This window comes from Perca fluviatilis, chromosome 17 (genome assembly GCF_010015445.1).
Source record: "Perca fluviatilis chromosome 17, GENO_Pfluv_1.0, whole genome shotgun sequence".
NCBI lineage: Eukaryota > Metazoa > Chordata > Actinopteri > Perciformes > Percidae > Perca > Perca fluviatilis.
The window spans coordinates 13,671,148-13,690,531 of record NC_053128.1 but is presented as its reverse complement, the minus strand read 5'-3'; the positions used below and the strand labels follow the sequence as shown (position 1 = coordinate 13,690,531).

Here is a 19,384-nt window from a genome sequence, read left to right as displayed (position 1 = left end):
TGTCGGTCCGAGCCAAAAAAGTAATGAGGTTTGATCCCCAGCTCTACTTTTTGTCATCGAAGGGAAGTGATTGTGATAGTTTTATCATTCCCCTCTTTTGTGCTCCCTCTTGATTAATCTCCCTCTTTTCTCTGCCTCAGTGGGAGGAGATCGGGGAAGTAGACGAGGACTACGCTCCCATCCACACCTACCAAGTGTGCCGGGTGATGGAGCAGAACCAGAACAACTGGCTCCACACCAACTGGATCCTGACTGAGGGCGCTCAGCGGGTCTTCATTGAACTCAAGTTTACCTTGAGAGACTGCAACAGCCTGCCCGGTGGGGTCGGGACCTGCAAGGAGACGTTTAACATGTATTACTACGAAACGGACGGGGCCGAGGAGGAAATGGAGGACGGAGAGATGAGAGATGGAACGGGGATGACTGAGGAAGAGGACAGGGCGTTGAAGGAGAGCAGATACATCAAAATTGACACCATAGCAGCTGATGAGAGCTTCACCGAGCTGGACCTGGGGGACCGCGTGATGAAGCTCAACACCGAAGTCCGTGATCTAGGTCCCTTGACCCATAAGGGTGTCTACCTGGCATTTCAGGATTTGGGAGCGTGTATTGCTTTAGTCTCGGTGCGTGTTTTCTACAAACGCTGCCCGTTTCTGGTGAAGAGCTTGGCCGAGTTCCCCGACACCATCCCGGGCTCAGAGGCCTCGCAGCTGGTGGAGGTAGTCGGCCACTGCGTCAATAACTCCCTGCCTTTATATGAGCCTCCCAGGATGCATTGCAGCACAGAGGGAGAATGGCTGGTGCCGATCGGGAAGTGTGTGTGCCAGCCGGGATTTGAGGAAATCAACGGGTCCTGTCAAGGTAAGAGGGAGAAGTTTGTGTGCGGAGTCGTGCTAAAACGGTTAGTTGATTGATTAATGAATCCATTAATAATATGTCAGCAATTATTTTGATAATCAGTTAGTCATTTAAGTCATTTATCAAAAATTCTTCAATGTGAGAATTTGCTGCTTTTTACTTTTTTTTTTAAATCATCCTCCAGGGTTTACATGTTCAGTCTTTTTTAAGGTTTGTGGGTGCACATGCATGTGTGTTAGCTTTGGGTTGCAATCTTCGTCCTGACTGTTTATTTTTATACCCATGCACTTGTTTGTTTTTAGTATTGTGTGCTTGAGTGAGATCTGTTTTTATTCTTTCACTAAGAGTATTTCTTGCTGTTTGGTTTTCTCCCCAGCTTAGTGTACAGTATTCCCCAGAGCTCTGCAGCACTTTGCTGCTCTCATACAGCCTCGGTTCTGCTCTGGCTCGAGCCCAAATATTCCCACCGCCGACCTTAACTGCCATTACCACGGGCACCCAGGGCCTCTCTATTTTTCTCTCCTTCACTCCTCTCCAATCTTCCTCTGCGATGTCTTTTAAATTACTCAATTTTCAGACTTGCACGGCAAAATCTACTTGTGCAACCAAGAGCAGCTCTGAGTGGCGGGGCGAAATATCACAGCGGTATGAAGCTGTGTGGTACAGAACATTGATATGTGTGATTATTTGGTAGCTATCAAGTGTTTTCATCTCTTCAACCAACACCCTACCAATCAGTTGTCGGGCTCCAGCGATGAACTAAAAGATTGGTCTCAAATACTCAACTACAAATGGCACACTCTTAAACCGTACATGCAGAGGTTCACTTTATGTTTTGCTTTTGTAATTTGAAAGTGTGTGAGTGAGTTTGTACGTGCACTGTAATAAATCTGAATTCTATAAACCTACTCCATAGCACAAAACAATTCCTTGTCCTCTTTAGTTTCAGCGGTACAAAAAAAAAAATGTTGGTCCAACTAGCCATGGCTCAGTATTAATACACATATACATTATTCCTGTGGTACAGTTACTGTACCACAGGAATAATGTATATGTGTACCGTACAGAGCCTTCATGATTGCATACATTGGCCTGTGCGATGTGGAGGAAATCAGATATCACAATGTTATTGACCAAATACCTCAATGTCAATATTGCGACAATATTGTAGGGTTGGCAATTGGTGATTTAACTAAATATTTGACAATTAGATTTAAGATAAATAATGTGGATATAATGACTTAAGTGGTAACGGCAAATAATTCAACAGCTAGGTCTGGTAAGTTCAGAAAATTACATCACTTTACTGTAGTGCAGCCTTGCAGACAGCACTTACCATATAACGGTATCCAAAATCTAAGATGAAATCTAAGACAATATCTGGTGTTATATCACGATATCGATTATAATATCGATATATTGCCCAGCCCAACATTCGACACCGGTTTGAATGTAAGAAAATGGTGTGTATGGCAACAGTGGTTTCAGGTAGTGCTTCACAAATCCGATTTTCCATTGAATTCGTCACACAATGCCTCCAGAAGTAAATTGTGGCCTTGTTAGAACCAGCACCTCTCTTCTTGGCATTTAGTTCACTATAATCTATTGTTAAAAGATAGCAGCTGTGTAATATAGTGTGCACCGTCTCTTGCTTAACTTCGTCAGACATGGAGTCTCTATGGGGAGATCATTAGGAAATGGCTGTCAGTGTGCCACTGGCCTGCCTGGAGTCACACTGCCGCAAATTGTACAGTCACACAGACTTTTACAGATACTCTATGTGGCTGACGAGGCTAAAAAAAGAAAAAGCATTATGGCGTTCAGTAGTAATACATGAGAGCTCATTCAGTACTGTGTATATCAGTGCTGCGTAACAACCGGCTGTAGTCATGAGTATTCATAAACTCTCTACTGAATTTGTGCAGTTTAGGGAAGGGACATCTTTAAGGATGTTATGTATTGTGCATGGCATGAATACTGTACTCAAATGTGATGTATTTGTGTGAACAGAATTACACAACATGTACAGTAGTTTTATTCCAAAAATAATGCAATCTTGTGACTTTTTGGACACTTGGACTTGTATGTTCCTGCATTATTGGCAATCTGCTTTAGTTGTTGTCATGCTAATGCTTATGGTACAGAAAATACTGTAGACTGCAGTTTTGTTTTCTCCCGTCTTTAGCATGCTAGCAGCCTGGCTCTAGGGATGGCGAGTGACAGATTGACTGTCACACAATTGGTTGGACGGAAACAACCCCCCCGCCTTGGTCCCGACTGAAATATCTGAACAACTTTTAGATGGGTTGGCATGGATTTTGTACAGACATTAAACTCCCCAATTGCGTTGTCGATCTCTAGTTTTTCTCTACCACCACCATGGGGAGAGCCTGAAATATCTGTCTCTATAGCTATAACTGCTGGATGGAACATCATGTACTTTGGCATACAGATATTCATGCCTCCCTTTAGGATGAATTGTAAAAGCTTTGGTGATACTTTAACATTTCATCAAGTGCCATCATTATATTTGTCCAATACTTTAGTTTATGACCTGCAAAGTATATGACAATCCCATCAGCCTCATCTGTACTTTGGGTTTAGTCCTAATTAGCAAATATTAGCATGCTAATATGCTAAACTAGAGTGGAGACCATGGCAAACGTTATACCTGATAAACTTTGGCATGGTATTATTGCCATTGTGAGCTTTAGCATGCCTACATTAGCATTAAGTCATGTCTGTATGTACAACCTCACAGAGCTGCAAGCATGGCTGGAGACTCTTAGGCTTGTTAGGATTCTTTTGAAGTAAAAAGAAACATACTTTGATGGCGCCAACGGCAATACATTATTCATTGTATATCAGCTGCATTGCTCCAGGTGCATGTGCAATACCTCTGTTTGCAGTTTTAGAAATGTGTTTTAGTAGCACTACAAACTATGAAAATCAAGCACAGAATCTTAGTTTACAGAAGGAAAAGAGAAATTGAAATGCATAGTTTACAAGAGTATATATTTTGTATGTCTTCACTTGAGAAATGTGGATATATTATCGACAGTATCATACTGTGCATATCCATATATGTCATCAATTAAAAGCAACATGGAGGAAACCATTCTTCCACTTTTTAATTGTCTAGAGGGCAGATTTTGCTTAATAATATTATTAGATTAGATCCAAAAACCTGTATACTTAGTTTGAAACTTTTCCATAGATAAAAAAAAAAAAAAAAAAAAAAAAAAAACATGTAACAGAGAAGTGATTTGTCTGTGGGACTAGTGTGGACAGCAACGAAGAAAGTCTTTTCTGGTGTAGACTGAGGTTTAGAGAGACAGCCAAACGGTGGCATTCCCTTTGTACCCCTATACACAAAGGGTTGTGTTATTTTGATGACACTGTGATCAAATCTGACCCTGCCACCATGTATTGCAAGAAGCTGACAGCATTGCCTGTTTTCACCGTCCTGTTGCAACAGAACAAAGTTGCAGAAGGTTTAACTGATTTTCATTTTCATTAGTGTTTTGCATTCCATGAAGATGAAGTTGTGTGATATGCAGATTTCTTTCCCATTGCTTAAATGTTTAAGAATGAAAACATCTGCGGTGCTCAAAGTGAAATTGATAAAAAAAAGGAATAATTTTGTGTCATGGTCCATATGTACAGTAAATTTAATTTAACAGTAAACTGTCAGATTAGAACACACTCCTGGCAGTTAATGAAGCTACAAGATGATTTTTTTTTTTTTGTTCTCACAGTTTCATATGCAGATGAGACTGCCGGCCTTTGAACGTGTCTACAGAGAGAAACATGGCAGGATTTCCTCTCTCTCAGCTTTGTAATCATATGTGTTCACTGCTCTAGCAAACGCTTTTTTGTGTGCATTTTACTCACTCTGGATTAATAAGTGTTGAATTCTGTTTTTGAGACATTGGAAGAGTGCCTGGACCCCATGTCGTGAGGAGTTATGTATTCAGTTTTTATATTTTTGGGGGGGGATGGTTTTGGGTTGCCTTTCAGATGTGGGGGTTCTGTGCATATGCTGATCTGGATTTGAGAACCTGCACTGGGCGTTTGGTTTCCAGTTTATTAAGTCTAGTTTGCCCTGTCTGTGAATGTCAGTGTGCTTTTAAAAAGACATGCACATTTTTTTATATACCCCTTTTCAGTTAGTGCTTTAAGCATGTTTGTCTTACTGTAGACTGGGAATCAATGGGTTGCAGGTACAATGGGAGAGAAAATGCGTAAGTCTGTGTGGATCCGGCTGTATTAGCTGCGTGCGCTGCCTAGTCGAGCATGATTTAACGCAGCCTTTGTGAATGTAGGACAGAACTCGTTACGGACAGCTCCTTTTCTTTTTCATTCTCACATCTCTAGTTCTTTGTCTCACTCATTTGCTTTCTGTCTATGCCTCACTTTCCTTTCCCCCCATCTTTCTCACTTTGTATTCCATTTTCCTCTGTCTTTCTTTCTCTCACTTTACCTTTCTGTGCCTATCTGTCCCTCCCTCCCTCCCTCCCTCCCTCCCTCCCTTTTTCTTCATCTTTATGGCTGCCACCTACATCAGCATTCTCCTGTCTTTTACACTCTTGGCAGTGCCTCTCATTTTGCTCCCCGCTCCTTCTCCCCTTTAAAGATCTGTCCATCTTTCTCCATCAACAATCCAATTCGGTCTTGTTTACCCTCCCCCTGATTCTCACACACACACACACACACACACACACACACACACACACACACACACACACACACACACACACACACACACACACACACACACACACACACACATCTTTCTCAAAAGTACATCTGTATTTATAGACATAATCTAGCCACAATACACCAGCACAGAGAAAGGGGTTTCCACAGTGCGGATATACTGAAGAACACTGGACAAAACATTGTCACTGTACAGTAACATCTGTACAGGAATGCATTGTTGGATTTGTGTTGTTTGCGCTGCTATTGTCCAGCCTTTGTTTATTATTTTATTCATATGACATCATAGGATTAAAATGATCACATATTTCCATAGTATTTCATTTTTATATTGTGTATATATCAGTGTAGCAAGAGTGAAAGATGCATAGCAAGTCAATATATTTAAATTCCATCTCGTTATACTGGAGATATATGACATTGTGTCAGATGACATCTAAAGATATTGTACTGTATGTGGTTGCGTGAGATGTAAAGATGTAGGCACAACTTAGCTGGGATAATTGGTGATTGCCTGCAGCACTGTCAGCCCAGCGAGAGTGAAGAGCGGGGATGGGGGAGGAGGGGAATGCATCCATGGGTAGATGGATGGATAGATGGAGGATGGGAGGATTACGGAGAGGAGAAGTGATGGCAAAACAAGGGGGCACAAGATAAATGGAAGGTTTGTCACCACAGGGTGTGAGGGCAGAGAGACAGAGAGATGGATGAGTGTTGTTTCAGTGGTGATTGCAATAGACGAAGGATAACTGAGGATAGAAGTGGGCAGATGGATCAGGAGATGGATGAGAAGGAAGGGGGGGGGGGATTACAGATTGAGTTCAGCCTCGCAGATGTGATTTTTAGGCTGAATGAATACTAGAAGAAGTATGGGAATAATTGCTGAATGGAACATTGGAGTACTGTATGGATTGAAAGTTGGGGTCATGGAATAAGATCTGAATAGTTTGGATCATATTCAGGATATGACTTTTGCATGGAACATAAGAAACCTCGCTATCTATAACATTCTGTGCATTATTTTCAGCCAATGTATGTCATTTCTTTATCATTTTGGGTTCTCTGAGCAGTTAAGAAAGAACTGAGTTTGTAGTCTGGCTGCCAGGCTGCACTAAACCCTCTGCTGGGTCTGGCTTCTCCATCTGATCATCAGTAATGAAAGATGAGAACAACAATGCCATACTACAAACACATTTCATTATTTATTTTAGCAATTTCAGCATCTATAGTTTATCATTGTATTTTTTTCATTTACTAATTCATATTTCTTATAATTATTTGTTTAGCTACTAGGCAAATTGAGTTGAGGATGTGCCAACACAAGGGCCCACGTTGACCAGAAACCTGGATAAGGTGTTTACATGGTACTCTCATCAATCATCTCGATATAAGTCAGGTTGGTCAGAAGTAGTGTAAGAGATTTCTGGATTTCTAGAACCAGGATATGATGGTTGCGATGTGCAAAGAAATTGCATTGAAACCATAAATATACAAAACATTAGGGCTGCAACTAACGATTGTTTTCATAGTTGATTAATCTGTTGATTTTTTTTTTCTCGATTAATCGATTAGTTGTTTGGTCTATAAAATGTCAGAAAAGGGTGAAAAATGTGGATCAGTGTTTCCCAAAAGCCCAAGATGACGTCCTCAAATGTCTTGTCCCCAACCAGAGCTGTATAGTAACGAAGTAGATCTACTTCACTACTCTACTTAAGTACTAAAAGGCTGTTTCTGTACTCTACTGGAGTATACATTTTTTCTCCTACTTCCACTTTTACTTGAGTACATATTTTCGATGAATGAAATACTTTTACTCCGATAGATCTTTTTTTTTTATGTTCCGCATTGTTACTCGTTACTGGTGTGAATTCCTCACGCTACGGAGACTGTGTAGGTTACAGTTAATTACGTAATTTACGTAAGATATCCCCGAGATCGCATCGTGTTTCTTTTCATTACAGTTGCCCGTTCAGAAGTCAGAGACAATGTAAGTTAGTACTCTTTATATTTAGCCATTGTTGCTGCAGTTTAAGCTATTCCTGAGTTGTTTCAGACTGCAGTGAGTCCTGAATGTTAACTGTTTGACCCTGTGATGTGAAGCTGCTAGTTTATCTTTATTTTGCTAGCTTGCTAACTTTCCTGTAGCTACATCACACATGTTACTAGCTAGTGTGTGGGATATGTTTTTTGGAGCTTTAATTGTTACTGTGCTGGAGAGGATGTTCATTTTACTTGCACAGTGTGATAATTGTACATTTTATTTCAGTATTTGTTAATATTTGTTATTTTTTATATAATATATTTAATATTTGTTAATTCCTTTAGCTACAGCCTTGGCTAAACATTTGACATAATATAAACAATATGATATTCAAACTTTTGACTGCTTTCTTTAATAACTAAATAACACAATACTTTTACTTTTACTTTCAGTACTTGAGTAGTACATTTTAAAATAAACTACTTGCAATACTTAAGTACAAAAATGTTGAATACTTTAGTGCTACTTAAAGAGCACTTCTACTCAAGTCACTTTTTTGATAGAGCACTTGTACTTTTACTCAAGTATGGGTCTCTAGTACTTTATACACGTCTGTCCCCAACTCAAAGATATTCAGTTTACTGTCAGAGGAGAGAATAAACTAGAAAATATTCACATTTACGAAGCTGGGATCAGATAATTTTGACTTTTGTCTTAAAAAATTACTCAAACCGACTAATCGATCATCGAAATAGTTGGTGATGAATTTAAGAGTTGACAACTAATCGATTAAATGATTAATCTTTGCAGCTCTACAAAACATTAAAACCAATGGTACAGTAGAATACAGATGTAAATAAGGATGTTGCTGTAATGAAATAAGAGATTATAAAACAATTCCAAATGACAGATTAAAGGGAGTGTTGGCTGAGATAAGGGTTCCTTGAGTGAAAGAATAATGGCATATGAGCTGAGTGAAATGTTGTAATCATAGTAAAAGAGCAAAGTGACACACTGGGATGATGGAATAAGGGCTGGATTCAATGTTGTAATAATGGAATAAATTATATAAATTGGATGTTGGAAAGATGAAATGAGAGCTGAATGTCATGTTGGGAAGATGAAATAAAGGCTGAAAGGAGTCCTGGGATTGACAGCTTTGTGACGTTTGGATTTAGGCTGCACTGAATTCAAGTGACAGAAGAAAAGACCTGGAGGTAAGAGATGGGCAGCGAAGTCGGGGGGTGGGAGAGAGGAGGAGAAGTTGGGGGAGGGTAGGAGTAGGCAGAGAAGAGGAAAAGGATGACAGAAGTCGAGGAATACGAATGAAAATGTGGACGACTGATAGTATCATCAATTAAAAGCACTGTACGGGATGATGAACTGCCGCTCACTGATGAAATCATAAAACCACAAAGTATTTTGTTCCGCGAGTGTCGTGTAAGTGTGTCAAGGGAAGAGCTGGATTCCCCTCGACAATACTTTGTTTCAGTGTCAGGGATCCTCTGATGTTCCTCTGTGTTTGCCTGCCTGTCAGACTCCACTGCAGCATATGTCAAACTCGAACTGGTCATGGTGGTGGTGCTGCCATCAGAAACTGGCGTAGTAATGTGAGGAAGCTTTCTGCATTCTCCCTTGAGGGACTTATGGGATAGCGAACGAGCGGCTGGTGGGCTTGTGGTTGATGGGGATAAGGGTATTACAGTAGCTTGCACAACACAGAGATACACACACGATCGCGGCGGCATCTGCCATTTAATATGATTACCCATGTGTGCTGATAAGGATCTGAGTTCCAACACCTCCATGCATCGGGTTGCTTTATTCATAATATTTGGTTAGTAATTTATTTGATTATTTTTTATTTCCGTATCATGCAAAAGATTTAGCCCATCTCACACAGGATTTACAAGACACAGTTGTACGTAAAGTAAGGCATCTTCCAGTAAAATGTATTCAAACCCAAAAGAAAACCAATCAGTTTCTTTTTTGTCAGCTCCACTGCCATGGATGCAAGAGTGCAGCCTAAACTTGCAGATGCAAATTGTTGATCAGAACTATCTGAACTTGAATGAAATCGCATGTCACGTATTTGCTCCCGGTTCTTTTGCCATGTGCCTTTTTTTTAAATGTTATCATCTGAGTTATCAGTATTCAGAAAGCCTTACTCATCCCTGAGTTGCTCAAGAAACAGAACAGCATGGTGAATGACATGACATACATCCACAAGGGGCAGGAAGTCTTTTTTTTTTTTTTTTTTTTGATTCCATCATCTCCTGTAATATGAATTGACTGGATTCATTGCAGAAAGAGTCGCCATTCATGTTTTTAGATCCTGTTCAATTAGAAGCTGCTACATGGCTTCTTTCACAACACTCTCTCACTCGGTCCTCTCCTCCTGCATCGCTCTCTCTCTCTCTCCTCCATCTTCCTCTCCAGCCCCCTCTCCATCACCCCATCATCTCAACGTGGTGATGCTGTCATGACAACTAAAGTGCTTCCTGAGTGCTTGTTGGGTAAACTGACTTTCCCAGAAGTGCTTCCTCCCTTTTACCCTTCCCCCTGCTAACATGCACACACATTCACATGTTTTTTTTATATACTTGTGAGGACCCTAATTGCCACAGTACATTGCCTAGCCCCTATCTCCAGCCAGAACCAACATAACTAGGTGACTAACTCCATTTGCCCTTAACAAAACCTAATGTTAACCCTATACCCCTAAAACCAAGTCTAAGTCCCTTAAACACCTCTTTGAAGAAATGTGGGCCAGCCTCAATGTCCTCGCAAAGATATGTGTACACCCAGACACACACATTCCTGCAGTCCGTGAAATATTAATACAATGCTTCATTCAGCACAGCCAGCTTCTTTCCATGAAAGCCTGGTCGTCTCTAGAGTCCCAGTCAGCGGTGGCTTGTTGGACTGGTTAGACTGGTAATTGTGAACAGTCCTGATGCATTTAGGTCAGTCGAGGAGTTTCCCAAATGATAGTTTACAAAACAGTTCACAGCAGTTACACATTGTTGACTTTGTTTCCCTTGCAGAGATAATGGTGAAGTTGAAATACATGCACACTTAGATTGAGATGCAGAAGACTTTATGTATTTGAATGACTTATTTAATTCTGCAGATATGCAGTTTAGCTAAACTGCCCGTATATATACATTTATCGTATATACATTTTGTAGCCCTGGCACACTCCTCACTTTAGGAAAAAGCGGTACGAATTTGTGAACGCCTATACATTTACCAATTCCAACTTTGATGTTGTGAAACATAAAGACATCCAAACATGAATCCATGGCAGTACATTTCTAATTCAGATGCTGGAAAGAAAAAAAAAATATTATAATACAAAAATGTCTGTAAATGTCTCTAAATTACCTGATCATTTCTACGATTTATACACTCACCACATATGCAGATATCCACATTAGGGGTGGCAGTAGCTCAGTCCGTAGGGACTTGGGTTGGGAACCCGAGGGTTGCTGGTTCAAGTCCCAGTACGGACCAAAGTACAGAGTGTGGATTGGTAGCTGGAGAGATGCCAGTTCACCTCCTGGGCACTGCCAGGTGCTCTTGAGCAAGGCACCGTACCCCCCCCAACCGCTCAGGGTGCTGGTCTAGCACACTCACTCTGGCTCACTCTCCATTTGTGCATGAATAGGTCCTGAGCATGTCTGTGTGTATTTCAGGCCTGTGTGTAGTGATTTCTAACCAAGAAAACCATGTAAATTGTAATTTCCACACTGGGGATCAATAAACATTAAAAATTAATTAAATTAAATATGCACCCCGAAACACAAATGTTCTGCATAGGTACTTGTATTTAAGCGCGACAAAAAAATGTCATTCCATTCACAACCAATTTCATGCACACGCATTTCTCGCATATGTCTGACCTGACCCCCACCTCCATCACATGTCTCAGGAGTAGTGACCTTTGTACACCTAATCTGCGAGTGCTTGCAGTTTGTGTTTGCAGTTGTTGGCCCTTTGCTGTGGAGTACATTCATCAAGTAAATGAAAATGCTGAAATGGTAATAATATGTAGTCCGGTTTCATTGTTATTCAGCATAACTTGACACTTGATTCAGCTTATGATGTATTGCTAATGTTTAAACTCCCCCACTAGACTTTGACTGGAGCAATACATTGATTTATGTTCGATAGCCGTTGTGACCTGCTCGACCTCTTGGTTTTTGCTTGTGGCCTGAGAATAAGTAGGTGCTGAACAATGACCTCCTCTGCCACCCAGCAGACAGGAAAACCCCATTGACTGGATTGTATATTGTTATGTTATTATCATCTGGCTTTGTTTGTGTTCACACACATTTATACACAAATATGAGCATGCATCGGGCCATGCACATATTGCACACATGCAGAGGCGGGCACACAAACACAGAAGTTCAACAATAATGCGTGAAGGTATGACCGCATCATTCATGAACACACACGCTGTGTTTATGTTCCTTGAGGCCAGTAGCTCGCTGTGGGACAAATGCAGGAAGAGGATATTTACTGTGTTTCCTTGCCTGGTTTATTGGTTCACAATACTATCTGTTTACAATGTAGGCTTTGTATTGAAACTCAACCTTACCATTTTTTGTGCTTCTGCTGTCAACGTTTACTTTCATGTCAATCGTGCTGAATGTGTGCACAGTTGGAAGAGTGACCGGAAAGATGGAAATATAAGTGGATGTTATGTGCAGCAAATAATGTGAGCCATTTGGCTTTTTGTTCTCATTTGGTCTGACTTTAAAGTTCTGTTAGATATTCAGTGGTTTAAGTATAGTAGTGTAGTTAACAGTGTTGTAGTCAAGACCACCCACACCGAGACCAAGTCACTACCAAGAGCAGACTGTATCGAGACCGAGACAAGACCAAGACTTTGAGGGGTTGAGACCGCGACAAGACCAAGACCAAGGCCGGGTGAGACTGAGTCAAGACCGAGACCAGACCAAACCACTGAAACTTACATTATATACACAACTAGCTAATATCTATAGCTAATATTTGCTAAATCTCTTTGGGTGAGGGGTGAAGAGATTTCTGGAGCGTTTTGGTACAGAGGCAGATTGATAACTTTAGCTAGCTAGCTTCACTAGCGTCACTTACACTAACCTTTCTGTAGGCTTCCTTACTTAGTGCAGATAAAAAATGTAGGTGGTCCCATCTGTGTTGGTTAGCATTACATTGCAGAATTTACACACTGCTGTGTTTTTTTTAGATGTTGTTTTGCAAATAAACTCTTTAAAAAAATATAATGAATACAATGTGATTAATAAAATGTTATTACCGCCGATTTGGCTGACATTTCCCAGCCAGCCAGAACTTCTTCTCCTGTCACCTACATTTACTTTGGGAGTGCGTGTTAAGGGGGGCGGGGAACAGGGGTTAACACATTTCAAACTAGAAATGAGTCCAGTTATTGGTTGCATTTGAAGCAGGTAGTTTTACATCAAATCACCGTAATGATGTTAACACATAAATCAGCCGATACACATATTCATTTTATGCTACTTTATACTTTTTTTTTTTTCCCTTACGTTATTAAATTAGTGGTAAACATAGTAACTGCCTCCCTTTCCATTTTCATAAAGAACAGTATCCCCTAACAAATCTGAATATTGTACTTTTTACTTCCCATTTTTTTTGACAACTACTGTATAACTGCACTTACTCTGCAGATTTTTCTAGCACAACCTATGCTAAGCTTATAATATGACTGATGCATTGGACTACCTAACAGTAAAATTAGCTCCACTTTAACCAGCTTCAATATTAAAATGCTGCTTACATATTTTGCATACAGTAAGTAATTTACTAATAATACACTACTGTTATATAACAATGCATACGTAATGAGTACTTTTGAGTGCATTTTGCGTTTGAACAGTATTTATGCATCTTGGTTTTGCTACTTTTGTCTATATGAAAGGTTCCTTGACCATCACTGCAGACCATTTTTTTAGTTTCTACGACTTAAATGTCCAGTGTGTAACGTGTTTAGTTGTTCATTATCAAAATCTGTGTTGCCCGTTCACAAACTTGTCCTTTTTCATGAATAATTACCACCACCATCAATTCTAAGTATTCTTATTGGCTTGAAATTTTACATTTGCTTTTGCATGAACTGTTGTAGACGCAGATGTTGAAATACGTTAGCTGGTAAGGGACATACAGGACATACTGCTCCACCTTTCCGCATTTTCGCTGTCACATGATAAACTCACAGGTGCTGCTAATACAATGCTGCTAATGGGTATCGTAGCTTCCTGGCCCCGGCAAGTTTGAAAAAGGAAACATGGAGGACCACACGTATTCAAACTCCAAATTTCAGGAACAGGAGTCTTCTTCATCGCCCAGAAAAAGAAAAAGGATATTGAAAAAAGCGCGAAGGCTACCGTAGCTTTAATACGCACTTTGAACTGCGTGGGGCGAGAGAGTTGATTGCGATATATGATCTAACGCTCGCTGGGAGAAATTCCTACACATTGGACCTTAAAAGCACATTTCACATAATTTGGCCAACTAACCAACTGGCGCTTCAGGTCTTCAAAAGGTTTGTAAATATTGACCCTTGATCCTGTGATTTTTATTATTTGTGTTTTAGTAATGTATTTTAATACATTATATACATATTTGAATCCTTGCTGTGTCTACGCCCATATAAATGAATTTAAATCCATGGCTCTGTTGATACACAGTATGGGGCCCTTAACTTTAACTTCTGTTTATACCCCCCCCCCCCTCCCCCCCAAGTATGTCTCTCTCTCCCTCTGCCTTAATCGCTTACTCCCTCTAATCCCACCAAACGACAGCCAGTCATATAAATCAACATGTTTACAATGAAATGTTTCCAATTAAAGAGGACGCTCGTTAAGAGGCATCAACGGACACCACTGGATCCTTAATTGCCTGGGATGCCAGTGTGTGATGCATATTAATTACGTATTAACCTCACACACAAACGCACACTCACACACATATGCATACAGGCACATTAGTGTGTGTTGCATATTAATTACCTATTACCCTTTGTGCTTTGCATTAAGAGCTGCGTGGCATCAAAAAGACAGCTTGCCCAAGGGCAACACACACACACACACACACACACACACACACACACACACACACACACACACACACACACACACACACACACACACACACACACACACACACACACACACACACTAATACCACCATCGCTGTCTATTCACATTGCATCAACAATGAGGGATGAGCCATTTCAGTCAGCCAGCCATGACCATAACTAATCTCAACACAGCCAGTGTGTGCGTGCCTGTGTGTGCTCGGATATGAAGATGTATGTGTGAGTGGGTGTGTCCCTTTAAGACATTTTAACAAGTAAAGCACCTGATCCAAAGATGTAACACCTGCCTGTCCTTGCATCTGGGGACGTTTTATTGTTGGGCATCAAACGAAGATGAATAATGAAGGGGTGATTAAATTAAATGGAGAAAATAGTCACTGAAAAGTTGATTAAGAAAGATTGATGAAGTGTGGGCTTGAAAATTAAGCTATATTGTAGACCTACGGTGGTATGGTTAAGACTCTGGACATCTTGACCATAATTGCTCCATATAGTATGTTTTGTTTTTTTGGGGGGGGACGTGACCTAGTCTACAACCATGCTAACATACAGTGAAAACCCTAGCATGCTGATTTTAGCAGGTAATGTTAAACATGCTCACGTCTTGGTTTAGCATGTTAGCATACACACATTTGATAATGAAGCACAAACTACAGCTGAGGCTGATGGGAAAAGCATAAGCTTTGCAGGTAATTGGTCAGGGACAAAAACATTTAGGGCCCTATCCTGCACCCGGCGCAGAGCAGGGCAAAGCCCGACGCGGTGTCTTTGCTAGTTTAAGACCGTCCAGCGCCCAAGTCATTTAAATAGCAAATGCACCTGCTCCCATCTGTGCGCGTGTGTGTTCACGTGCATTCTTGGCATATTGCTATCTTGAAGCAGCTGAAAGTGATCGTGCCATTGACCAACAAAAACCTGGTTAAAAGTCAATAACGCAGCATTTCATTGTTATTTTAACAGCGCATTAGTAAAATGTGCCTAGACTGGTGCACAGCGTGCACACACTATGCTTGTTACACGTGAGCACGCAGCAGCACACAAAGATGCAAAAGATTAAAAATAAAAATTACAATGTGAAATAGTATTATTTTGATCTGCTCGCGCGCTTTCACCTCACGCACGAGCAGATCAGTTTCTTCTCCTGAAAATCTCTCCTTCCTGCTTAGCAAATCCGCCATCAAAATAGCAATGCTCCAAGGTAGAGTAAAGCGCCTGGCTTTAAAAGGGAATGGGAGATGACAATCTGATTGGTTTAATGTATGTTATGCCCAAAACACACCTATGATTATTTAAGACACTAAGTACAACCCCTTTGAACCCCCCTTTTTTCCGCTGTTAAACTAGCAAAAGTGGATTCGTACACGCCCTAAACGCACCTGCGCCAGGCGCTTCGCGCCGTTCGCTTAGATCGTTAAAATAGGGCCCTAAAACAGGATGATGGCTCTATAGTTGAAATGTTATGGGATCACCCAAATCAATAGGGGCACTGGTGGTCTAAAGGTTAAAGAAGCGAGCTTGGGACCAGGAGGTCACCAGTCAATCCACAGACAGGTAGGATCAAATCAGGCTGGGGAAAGTGATCATTACCACCACTGAGGTGCCCTTGAGCAAGGTCATTAACCCCAACCGCTCCAATGGAGCACAGCAGATCAGACTGTGGTTGTACTGGGTAGCTTCCAGGTATGAATGTGTAACTGTGTGAATGTGTCAGCTATTGTGACAGGTCGTCATTGCAAATGAGAAATTGTTCTCAATCGACTGACCTGGATAAATAAAGGTTAAATCAAATAAAATAACGCGTAACACATCTCCTGTCAAAAATGATTTCTTCAAATGACTGTATGTGCATTGGAGAACATACAGTAGATCTGTCATTGATAGTAACAGCCTTCATTTCAACATGGTAGTAGACTTTGTGTACTTTTGCAATCGCTAAGTCAATGCAGTAATCCAGTTGCCATTTAAGTGGCATTTAGTCGATCGCTCTTGTCCTGACAGCCACACCATGGACTTTAAGGCTGCCCTTCAGCTGTGGTTTGCTCTCACATTCCACACTGAACATGCATGTTCTTATTCTCCCTTTGTGGCATTTTAATCACTTTATCCCAGTTTCAGCCTTCAGATGGCTGCCCTGACCTTTATGCCCTCTTTCGGCTGCGTGTGATAAATCCTTAGACACATAATGAAGCGAAAACAGTCAAAAATGGAGCATTATATATCTATCTGCAGTCATGCCATCATGTCATGTTTAGCAACACAAGCTAGAAGTTAATTTCCACCCATGTTCAATGTTCACTGTTCCTGTAGAGCATGCATAATCTATTTACCCTAAATGGAAATGAGCTAGAATTAATGATAATAAATACCTTAACATCTAAACTGTTGTTGCGTATTAGTCAACTGGAATTGACTTTAATTGGCATGTATTTTTTTCACATTAATTTGCATATTTTAATTCCAAATTTTTATATCATTCTCATAATCATATGCAACTTCCAGGGGAAATAAATCCATTATTTTAATTTAATCAAAACATGTCATATTATATAATCTCCACATTACACTACATTATCAGCAAATGTCTACATCTATCTTGCTGCTGGCTGTCTCTTTTTATCTATTTTACAGTAAAATCTTTCAGCAAACCAAGGCAGTTTTATTTTTTCTTCAATTCCATAGTCAAAGGGTCTTGCAACTCTTTGTCTCTCAAGACAAATCCAGGATGATATGGTTAATATTGTCTGATATATATTCCAGGTATGTGTGGAATAAATAGAAAAACTAAGTACTTACTATACTCTGTCACAGCAACCGACAAAACGATCTACAACAACTCAAAACTTCATCAACAGGAAATCCAAGTAAGTAGCCACCATAGTACCCCACTGCCCACACTGTTTGATTGGCAGGTGATTTTTGGGAAGTGCAGCACAGGCACACCAGGAGGCTAGAGCTAAGCACCACAAAAAATGCATAAAATAGCTGGCATAATATCTGAACATACTATCTGAAATTATTAATATGTTCAAAGGGGTATTTTGTCAGTACTTTTATCATGCTGCTTTTTATCTTCTCCTTTTCACACGTGTGTGTGTGTGTGTGTGTGTGTGTGTGTGTGTGTGTGTGTGTGTGTAATGAGCTGCCACCCATATTTTATTGATTTGGCCATGGGGGGTTTGGCAGATACAGTCAAGGAGAGCTAGACACCAGACTATGGCAATAAATCTGTATGCAACCATAAATGTTTGCAGGCTAAAGCAGACAAAGGATCAGGTGTGTCCTACTGCCCTGAATGCCGCAGCCCTCTTTTCCCTCTCTCACACACACACACACACACACACACGTAGAAGGTGATAAGGTTATACATTATCATATAATGAAATGGAGTAAAATTAAGTAAATGGAATTGCAATACAAAACATAATATTTAATAAGTATGGATCCATTTTTTTCTGCATGTATCCCTTTTATTCCCACATGTAATGGCAGCAAAACTAAAGCCTTTAGACCATCCTTTCACATCTGAATGAAATAACCCCTAAAGGCATACCGTACATTACTGTCTGTGCTCTGTTGAGCATGAATTATGTCATCTGCTCATTCAAAACTAGGCCAGCTTCATGAATGCCTAAAAAGCAATATCTTGAGCTACATGCCAGGCACATGCACAAGTTTGTGTGTGTTATGTGTGTGTGGGTGAGTCACAGGTGAGACACAGAGCGATCCAGGGCAGAGGGGGAATTTTTCAGGCCTAATGTTCCATGACAATAGACCAAGGTTCCTTCAAGGGGAATCGCAGCCCTTAACTCCTCCTTTGTCTCATCCTCTCTCCTCTTTTTTTTTTTCCCCCTCTTAAACTTGGCTTTCGTCTTCCTTTTCCTCTATTCCCGTCATTCCCTTTTGCCATCTTATTTCCTTTTTACCTTTCCATACTTTCTCCTCTCCTGTTCTTTATCCTCCTGTCCTTTTTACCTGAAGTTTAATTATGTAGTTGTTAATCCCACTTGCAGCCTGAATGGTCTTTATAGCAACCACATTTAGAAACGGTGTGTGAAAACAACGTCTCCTAACCTTTAAATCGTCGGACGGAAACATCTCCTCTCTTTTGTCCTTTTACTCCTCTGTCTCTGTCTCTGCTCTCCTCTCCTCAACAATAAATAAAACAGAAATTTGTCATTGACTACACACCGTGATCTATGGAACTCTCACTATCAAAAGTCAAATATCTTATTATTATTTCATCCTCTATTGCATGTGTCTATTTGTATCTGTCTGGGACGAACAGCAAAAATCCGGAAGAAAACGATGCAGTGATAAGTCAGTGTTTGGTTGGCTTGGGGGCGCAGCCGCGGCAACAGAGGTTGATGATGTATGCTTGGGTGTTAACATTCTCAGTGTGTCACCCTGCTGTCTACCTGCCCCACTTTGATCAACTGTCTGAGCGTATGTTTGTGTGTGAAGAAGAGCGAGTGTGTCTGTTTCTGTGCTTGTTGTATTTGTTTGTATATGTTTCCCCATATGGTGCTGGGTGGGTACAATATTGTGCGGCAGATGCACGCAATTCTGAGATGGTCAATAAATTGAAGACTGATCATCAAAAATCTTTTTTTGGTTAAGATAATAAAACGTGAAGAAGAGAGCAGAGTTGCACAGGTTGAATAATCCCTCGTGGGAAATAAGAAGAAATCAGACCTTAAAAG

The 19,384-nt window shown here is 40.5% G+C and overlaps 1 protein-coding gene across 4 annotated transcripts in view; it reads left to right on the top strand.

Moving 5' to 3' along the window:
- LOC120545595 (ephrin type-A receptor 5) overlaps nucleotides 1–19,384 on the top strand; it is a 74,828-nt gene that overhangs the window by 16,397 nt on the left and 39,047 nt on the right. For 2 of the 4 annotated variants that reach the window (XM_039780095.1, XM_039780096.1), the window contains exon 3: nucleotides 141–861. In XM_039780095.1, coding sequence (XP_039636029.1) covers nucleotides 141–861 — 721 coding nt within the window. Of the gene's footprint in view, nucleotides 1–140; nucleotides 862–1,234; nucleotides 1,746–18,662; nucleotides 18,870–19,384 lie in introns of those variants that run through there. The other 2 variants (XM_039780098.1, XM_039780097.1) reach the window with 2 other exon arrangements.